We start from the raw sequence: 9,540 nt of genomic DNA, 5'->3' as shown, positions 1-9,540 counted from the left end.
GCGTGCACTCAAATAAGCAGATGTGCCTGCGTGAGAATCGGCTCAACCTGCTCATGTGTTGACCAATGCCGGTTATTTTAAAATAGCACAAATCATCCCCGATCGATTAATCAGTCTACCTCTACTTCAAATCAGTCATTACCAATTACCCACCCATGTCACCTTGTTTTTACACCAGCGAGTGTAACTCAGCGCTTGCTTTAAACCATATATGGTAGCTGTCGTTTCACCATTTAAACTAAATGATGAACATATTTTTACTTTGCATACTTCAACAACAACACAAACTCACAGCACCACTGGCCAGCTAAGCAGTTAGCTTCCTAGCTCGCATGAAGCAAAGGTGTGTCAGGTTTTCATTCAGAATGGCTTATCAGATAAAGTTCGTACTTTGTGTTTGACACGGTCAACATTTTGGAGTACATGGACTTAAATATTTAAGAGACGTGATGCAGGAATATGTCAAATATTACCTTCCGTTCACCAGACTCGGCCTCGATCTCGTCACTCACCAGGCAGAGGGCATTGGACTATACCAACTGTGCAAACACGACAGGGTTACGTGAACTGTTAAATATACATATATTACCGCGTCGTGGGTTATAATATCAGTTGCAATTTAGCAAGTCAATATATATCTAAATAAATAAACAAATAAATAAATTGAAATATAGTATCGTGAAAATTTGCGTATTTTTTGTCATAAAAAATGATTTTGTGTTCACACCGCCACATTTGGTACGCTCTTTTGCCCTTTCACACATGATGCAGCGGCAAACATGTCTGCTAGTCGAGTGTGTGTGCTAAAAACGCGAGCCAAAATGTCTTAACATTGGAGTAATAGAACATTAAAGTATTGTTTCTCTTTTCCACCTGAAGGAAATTTATATCATCTCATATATTAGTGGTACGTTGCACCTTCTTTTGTCGTTCAAAAGTCCCTTAACGTCCGCGAGCTAAGTGTAGCTCTCATGCTAAAGAGACAGACTTACTTTGTTACCGTTGTTAGCTGTGGCTAGCAACCAAGCTGTTTACGTCACACCACTTAACGCAACTTGAGTGGTGTTGTTTTGTTTATTAGGGTGGACATGTTGTGGTAAGCGTAACCTCGTGTTATAACCTGTAACTGTACTTTTCAGCGTGGCAACTGAAAGAAAATGACGTCTATTATCAAGCTGACAGCCGTCTCAGGGGTGCAGGAGGAGTCGGCCCTCTGTTACCTGCTGCAGGTGGATGAATTCCGCTTCCTCTTGGACTGTGGCTGGGATGAGAGCTTTTCAATGGACATCATTGACGCTATGAAAAGGTAATTATGGTATCTATACTCTCTCTACCCCTCCCCCCACACCACCACCTGCTCAGCGAATTAAATCAAGTGTGTGATTTTTCATTTTCCACTCCAGATATGTACATCAGGTGGATGCAGTGCTCCTCTCCCATCCTGACCCCATACACCTGGGAGCCCTGCCATATGCTGTGGGGAAACTGGGTTTAAACTGTACTATTTATGCTACAATTCCTGTCTACAAGATGGGTCAGATGTTCATGTATGATCTATATCAGGTAAGAAGGGGGTGTGGGAAATCACACATGTAAAGGTATGAATTAATTAACACATACAGCTGCAGCGATTAGTCAACAGAAAAACAATCTAATATTTTGATAATTGATTAATAATTGAGGTAGTTTTTCATGCTAAAATAGCAGAAAATACTGTTCAGTTTCTTAAATCTGGATATTTCCTGCTCTTTTCTGTACTTTATTTAAAATTAAACTGAATATCTTTTTGTGTTGGACTGACAAATTAAGACGTTTAAAGACATCACGCTGGGCTTTTAGAAACTGGGATGGACATTTTTCTCTATTTTCATTAGTTAGTTGTAGCCCTACTGATAGAGCTTGATTGCATGGATAACATCTGTTTCTTGATCATTTCCGTTTTTCCACTTAGTCTCGAAATAACAGTGAAGATTTCACACTGTTCACCCTCGATGATGTGGACAGTGCTTTTGATAAAATCCAGCAGCTGAAATACTCTCAGATTGTCAATCTAAAAGGTGAGTTATTGCTGATCCTTATAGATCAGGAGTTCCCTTTGTTTGTGTGTCACAAATACCAGAGTTTGATATCTTTCTTGTCTCCTGACAGGGAAAGGGCATGGTCTTTCCATCACTCCTCTTCCAGCGGGCCACATGATTGGAGGCACTATTTGGAAAATTGTGAAGGATGGAGAGGAGGAGATTGTTTATGCTGTGGACTTCAACCACAAGAGAGAAATGTGAGCACAGACAAAACATTCATATGAAATGGAATTTAGTTATTAGTTTGGCTGTTAGCTTTTAACTTTTTCTTTATTCTAGACACCTCAACGGCTGCACATTGGAGAGCATTAGTCGTCCTTCCCTGCTTATTACAGACTCCTTCAATGCTACATATGTACAGCCACGTCGCAAACAGAGAGATGAGCTGCTCCTTAGTAAGTAATCTACACACAATTCTATAGTAGTAATTTGCATATTAAACAGGATATCTATTCAGTTGAATTAGTGATTATTCAGTCATTTTATAACTTCCCAGTGGTCTTTCTTTTGGTCCTTTTTTAGAGAGTGTTGTTTTGTTGTTGTACTGTGTGAGAGATGACAGGATCATGTGTGGCGTTTTAGACCCTTTCATCTCAAACTATAGCACTTTTGTTCAACGAAGATTAAACTGCTTGACATGTTTTACTTGTATGATCCCTACATGTTTTTTTATTCTTCACGTCCCCTCCTCTAGTTCTGTAAATCTGCTTAATTTAACATTTTTGTTTATTTTCATTAATCATCCTTTATTTTTTACTTACAGCCAACGTAATGGAGACCCTCCGTGGTGATGGTAATGTCCTTATTGCCGTGGATACAGCTGGGCGTGTGTTGGAGCTGGCTCAGCTCCTGGACCAGATTTGGAGGACAAAGGATGCTGGGTTAGGAGCCTACCCACTAGCTCTGCTGAACAATGTCAGCTATAATGTTGTGGAGTTCTCCAAGTCCCAGGTATTTATCAATGATTTTCACACTTTAGAGGATTTTGTACCATTCCTTCCTTGTTAGTTGTTCGGATTCAAATTCAATTAGTTGCCAAATACAAAATATATGTACACCATAATATGAACTTACTCTACTGTCTTTTAGGTGGAGTGGATGAGTGATAAGCTCATGAGGTGTTTTGAAGACAAGAGAAACAACCCCTTCCAGTTCCGTCACTTGACACTGTGCCACAGTCTGGCAGACCTGGCCCGGGTACCCAGCCCCAAGGTGGTGCTTTGCAGCCAGCCAGACCTCGAGTCTGGCTTTTCCAGAGAGCTCTTCATACAGTGGTGCCAAGACGCCAAAAACTCTGTCATCCTTACCTACCGCACTACACCTGGAACCCTGGCCCGCTACCTCATCGACAACCCTGGAGAGAAGATGCTGGATCTAGAGGTGAGACAAGCAGTCACGATGCTGATTTACTATCACAGAGGGGTTTCTGTTTATCTTATCATGCAATATTTGCCCCACGGGAAACTGCTGTCTCTCACATTCACAGCCAACTTTGGAAAAAATGTCATCCTTCACTCTTCTCATTATGACAGGTGAGGAAAAGAGTGAAGCTTGAAGGCAAGGAGCTGGAGGACTTCCTTGAGAAGGACAGAGTAAAGAAAGAAGCAGCTAAAAAACTTGAACAAGCAAAAGAGTAAGTAGAAATGGACCTGGATCGACTGGGTGCTTGAGGATTCAATGTTTGTTTCTGATGATGCTTTATGCCTGTTGGTGTAACAAAACATTTGATTCATACAATTTTACAGTCTTTTAACAGCTAAAACAGGAAATGATGTAAAAAAGCCATCAGAAAGACAAACAGTGCTCTAGATTGGAACTTTAAAAAAGGCTGTTTAAATGGAAATCTGTAAATGGGACAATTTAATCCCAGTAACATTGAAAAAAAATCACCTTGTTTGTACACAGTTAATGCTTATTCAATGCAATTGCAGGGTGGATGTAGACTCAAGTGACGAGAGCGATTTGGACGACGATCTGGACCAACCAGCTGCGGTAAAAACAAAGCACCATGACCTGATGATGAAGAGCGAGGGGAGCCGCAAAGGCAGCTTCTTCAAACACGCCAAAAAGTCTTATCCGATGTTTCCCACGCATGAAGAGAGAATCAAATGGGACGAGTATGGGGAAATCATCAGGTACTACAACACTGAAATATCATATTACAGCAAAACAGATACAGAGATTTTACACTGACTTATTTGCTGCTATCATAAATAATGTTCTTTCATAGGCTGGAAGAGTTTCTGGTTCCTGAACTGCAAGCCACAGAGGAGGAGAAAAGCAAACTGGAATCCGGATTGACCAACGGAGATGAGCCCATGGACCAGGATCTCTCTGTTGTTCCCACCAAATGCATCTCCAGCGTAGAAAACCTTGAAATTAGGTCAGTTACCCACCAGCCTCCAGGTGTGAATGAGTATTACTGTTTGAATGTAATGTTAAGTGTTGTTAAAAACGGTTATTTCTACTCTGCAAACCTTACCTGGATAAATTACAAGTCATTCAAGAATTCTTATCTTTGCTGGTATTGAACAATGTTCGGCAATTCAGAGGTATTTAAACGCTTTATATCCCACTTTCCATCTTATACAGAGCCAGGATTACATACATTGACTACGAAGGTCGCTCTGATGGCGACTCCATCAAGAAGATTATTAATCAGATGAAGCCCAGGCAGCTGGTGATTGTTCGTGGGCCCCCAGAAGCTAGTCTCGACCTGGCTGAGTCCTGCAAGGCTTTTAGCAAGGACATCAAAGTCTACACACCCAAACTGCAGGAGACTATAGACGCCACCAGTGAAACACACATCTACCAGGTCAGCCTCAGTAACAGCATGCTTTTTATTCGAGTGAATATGGTTGTGTCTTTCTGACTGGATGCAAAGAACTGAAAGTCTATTATCTATATTTTATCTAAAGATAAAATATTCTTCTAAAATAGTAAAACCTGATAAATCTATGTCAACCCCTTGGTAGTTGAGCCAAGAAGGTAACTGCTACGACGTTGATTTCTTTAGCAAGGCATAAATTCAACCTTCCATGACAGACCAGTGTCTTCATCTCCTTTCCTCTTCTCGTGGTAAAGGTGCGGTTGAAAGACTCCTTGGTGAGCTCGCTGCAGTTCTGCAAGGCCAAAGACACAGAGCTAGCCTGGATCGACGGTGTGCTGGACATGCGCGTGGTGAAGGTGGACACGGGAGTGATGCTGGAAGAGGGTGTGAAAGACGAGGCTGAGGATGGTGAGATGGCCATGGAAGTCACCCCTGATCTTGATATTGACCACAACGCCACAGCTGTGGCAGCACAGCGCGCCATGAAAAACCTGTTTGGGGAGGACGAGAAGGAGGTGTCAGAAGAGAGTGATGTCATTCCCACGCTGGAGCCACTGCCTCTGACTGAGGTAAGGCCGGGAACACAAGCAATAATCTATTGTTATTTCTGAATATGAGTTTAGAGGTTTTGGGAAATTGGTATAAAAGTGAATGAAAACTTTTGTTTCTAGTAAGCTTAAAGATTTTCTGTGCCTTATTAGTGTTGTGATGCCTTTTTTTCCCACTAAATATTTAAATTAATTTGTTAAAACCCCCTAAAGGGCCTTTGATAGGCCTAAATGGGAATGCTTATGGGGGGGTCTTGCAACATTTCCCTTATTCTAATTCAATTATTGTTTGACCGTGATTGGCTTACAAACTAGTTGTGATTTCAAAAACCATGCTCCTATGAACATGCATTAAACTCGGATTTAAGGTGAGCACAGAGAAACTTTTCCTTCTCAGCAGCTGAATGTGAAAACAGTCTTCTACTGTTCAACTCTGCACATACACCATTCTACACAGTGAAGGTCAAACATCTAAATGAAGCCACAAATAACAAAACCTAAATTGCAGTCATGCAAATTACTAGTGGCAAATGAAATAGTACAGTTCAAGCAACATATGACATAAGACTATGACATAAGGTCCCATCAGCTGCTGCAGCCAGTGGTCAAAGTCTCTTATTTTCATGTTGTCAGGACAGATGTTGTGAGACTCTTTGCCCAAGGTGAGTCGCAGAGAAGAGTTAATCAGTGAATAGATCGACATGGGACTTTGACTGACAAGGCATTGAAACACAGGGCCGATAATGTGTGTTCAGAGGGCTGCATAAGGAATAAGCAGTCTCTTCCATTCTCCCTCCAGATTCCAGGGCATCAGTCGGTGTTCATCAATGAGCCTCGCCTGTCTGACTTCAAGCAGGTCCTGCTGAGAGAGGGCATCCAGGCCGAGTTTGTGGGAGGAGTGCTCGTATGCAACAACATGGTGGCCGTCCGCAGGGTGAGTTTGCATGCTGCCAGAATGTTGGGCATCTGGTTTTATTCCATATGGATTCATATTTAGGTCTATGTGCAAAGGAGTTACATATTTGATATATATTAATAGGTACAGAATGAATACCAGTGTCGTGAGTAATTGCCTTAGATTCTGTTGACTCTCGGCCAAGTAAATAGTCATCTCTTGTTATATTATATATTAAAATACACATATAGTTCTTAATGGTGATAGAGAATTGGGTTTATTAACTTACACATATTTACTTACACACCATGAAATAAGATACCAGTGCTTAACACAAAATGGAACATTAAACACAAAGAGAAACAAATACAGCCTGCCTAAGTAGGATAAAAAACCCCAGTGGAGTATAAAAACATCTCACCTCAGAAGACACACACAAAAACAAGAATCACAGGCAGATCTCAACAACTAAAGGAAAAGTAGGACTGAGCCAGGATACTAACAACAAAATGCATAATTGACCAGAACTTAAAATAGATGCAACCCAAATTAAATCAAAGAGAACTGGGACTTTTAAAGTGTGTCTGTGCGTGTGTGTGTGTCTGTGCGTGCGTGTGTTTTATTTAAATGGGAATACTTAAAACATGGATCGCTTCATTAGATATTTAAATCCCAAGTCTGTAAACGTCGTTGGGAAAGAATCGCAAGCATGTTTATTCTAGAGGTCAGCAATGTGGTGTACTGTTCTTGTACATCTCTGTTTAAAGATGAAACCATGTTGTACAAAGTGTTAATGAATGGACCCATATGACCTGTGCATCTTTGTCCAGACGGAGGCTGGACGCATTGGCCTGGAAGGCTGCCTGTGTGACGACTACTATAAGATCCGGGAGCTGCTGTATCAGCAGTATGCTGTGGTATAGCAGCAGCAGCAGCAGCAGGAGGAGGAGGAGGACACGCCGCAGAAGAGCATACCACGGCAATACAGAGACAATCCTTTACAAGGACTTTACCCAGAGGAAAAGAGTGCACCACTCTCTACCTCATGGGCGGCTCCAGCTGTTTCACTGCAAACCCTGTTGTACATTTTCCCTTTTATAGTTTTTCCAGATAATGTTTTTTTTATTGTTAGTTTACCCCCACAAACTGAGAGACAGATGCTCTCCCCGACTGACCTCTGAGTGTGTGAACAGACTCTACTACTCCTCCCTCTGTACAGTAACATCCTGATGCACTGGATGGACTAAAAGATGTTTCCCCTTTCTTTTCTGATATTAAAACAGTCTTTTTCAAATATTCTTCTCTGTTAAAGGTTTGTCTCAGATGCACACATTTAGGGCAAAGTATTGACCCTAAAATGTGACATCAGGTATCAAAAGTTGGCATCACGTTCTTAAGCTCTGTCTAAAATCACTCCATCGTTCACTCATTTGCTACGCCCTATACAGAAGGCCGTTAATTGGGCGCTCATCATCATTTTGCGTCATCCAAGGATGGATAGATTGCACTCTTTAGTAAAGCATTAGTCTTTGTTATGTATTCTTTGATCATATATTTCCAGGTTCATTTTAGATGCAAAGTTCTTGTATGGCAGCTTCTGACAACAGTAAAACTATGTTTTATTTTTCTCACTTCCATAAAGTTGGGGTCCTGCGAGAGACGGACTGGAAATAGTCATAATCAAAGCAGCAGAGGCAAGGGTATCCTGAGTGTTAGTGTAGTCCTAGTTTAGGTTAAAAATGCTGCATCCTACACTTCCCAAAATGCAATTTGAAAGCATCTTTCATTAAAATGTACCCATCTGATAAATGCCCACACCGCCTGCTGCTAACGTAAGATACATATGACTAACCGTTGCCATTGTATAAAATATGTGATGTCTCAAGACCAAACTGAGTGAATCCTGATGAAACCAATAGAGTAATTACCTCAAAATTAAAAAAAAAAAAAAAAAAAATCCTCCAGAGCCACAGGAGACAACTTTCCTTTAGAGGCTAAATGTAAACTGCTCGTCAATCTAATGTATTGAAAAGAGGGATTTTGGTGCAGAAACTGTACCATAAAGATACTCTGCTATATCCATGTTAGATGTTTTTTTTTTTAATTTTGCTGTTAATACTATCATCACACAGCAGTTCCTGTTTACTAGGTCAACTATTTACTGCAGTAACACCAGATGGAGACATTTTTCAGCTCAATCTAACCGGCAACTGAATACCCATATCAAATCATCCCATGCAGCAGGACCATCTCTAATACAGTGGTGAGATGACATTGTCGCTGAAGTGATAACTGGGATTGACAATTTTTCACCTAGCTGTGTAGTGATCCAGGATTACTGCGCTTCTCTTCGATTTTAGGCAAAGTGTCTGTCACAGCAAAAAAAAAACAACCCAAAACTGTTTATCTCCCTGGCTGTGTGTGACAGTAAAAAAATAATAATAATGCAACGGTTCAGCAGTTTCTTTTCCTATCTTTTCCAGGCACACACGGGAATACAGCCTCACCTCAGCTGTGCTCCAGTGAGGTCTAACCAGTGTAATAGAAAGTTGGGTGATAAGAGGGGATGTTGTTGGCGTTGAGGATGGAGGGGACGCAGGGTGTCATTGCCGGAGAGATGTGTCCGCTGCAGCCGTGGTGGCACATTGACTCGGTTGATTACATTTGCAGCGTTGTGTGAATCCCTGGGGTAGATCCTTAACACAGGCAGCTGAGGAATGCCGCTTTTATGGATATACCAAAACAACCCCTCCTTTCCCCGTCCTGCCTCCTGCCTCTCCACAATTCCTCTTCATCACCCCCAACTCTCCAACATCACATGTGCATCATAGGAGTGGAGACTCCTCCCACACTGATAGCCCGCTAAGCAATCACAGGGGGCACACACACACAAACACACACACACACACATACACACACACACACGTAGGATGGTGAAAGCAAACCGTGTTAGAGAGTGTGTGTGGGGCGATCATGCACACGGTTGGAGGAGTCAGACTTGAACACGGATGGCTGGCTGACGTGCTGGCCTGTTTTCACACAGTTGCATAACATATAGTTTTGCACTTTAGAAACATTAAAATTTAAATGCTCTTTTTTAATCCGTGGCTCACACACAGACACACACACAGAACTTTCATGTTCAGAAACGCATCAATGGTGCCTTTATTTAGCCCCTCCCTCCTC

The 9,540-nt window shown here is 41.6% G+C and overlaps 1 protein-coding gene across 1 annotated transcript; it reads left to right on the top strand.

Annotated features, from left to right (window-relative positions):
- Positions 1-766: 766 nt before the first annotated feature.
- Positions 767-7,422, top strand: cpsf2 (cleavage and polyadenylation specific factor 2). Its single transcript, XM_083934334.1, has 15 exons — positions 767-907; positions 1,140-1,306; positions 1,404-1,563; positions 1,952-2,057; positions 2,149-2,278; positions 2,361-2,476; positions 2,845-3,032; positions 3,171-3,461; positions 3,614-3,714; positions 4,013-4,216; positions 4,312-4,464; positions 4,674-4,896; positions 5,166-5,480; positions 6,259-6,393; positions 7,185-7,422. The coding sequence occupies exons 2-15, from the start codon at positions 1,158-1,160 to the stop codon at positions 7,275-7,277; spliced, it is 2,364 nt and encodes a 787-aa protein (XP_083790460.1). The 5' UTR covers positions 767-907; positions 1,140-1,157; the 3' UTR covers positions 7,278-7,422.
- Positions 7,423-9,540: the final 2,118 nt, after the last annotated feature.

The sequence above is a fragment of the Echiichthys vipera genome, assembly GCF_963691815.1.
Source record: "Echiichthys vipera genome assembly, chromosome: 19".
Lineage (NCBI taxonomy): Eukaryota > Metazoa > Chordata > Actinopteri > Perciformes > Trachinidae > Echiichthys > Echiichthys vipera.
This window is presented reverse-complemented; position numbering and strand designations above follow the sequence as displayed.

Excerpts from the sequence above, each read along its gene's own strand:
- cpsf2 (XM_083934334.1), top strand. The coding sequence starts at position 1,158 with ATGACGTCTATTATCAAGCTGACAGCCGTCTCAGGGGTGCAGGAGGAG. Across the intron at positions 3,033-3,170 it reads TGGAGTTCTCCAAGTCCCAG|GTGGAGTGGATGAGTGATAA; the intron begins GTATTTATCAAT and ends ACTGTCTTTTAG. Across the intron at positions 4,897-5,165 it reads GTGAAACACACATCTACCAG|GTGCGGTTGAAAGACTCCTT; the intron begins GTCAGCCTCAGT and ends CTCGTGGTAAAG.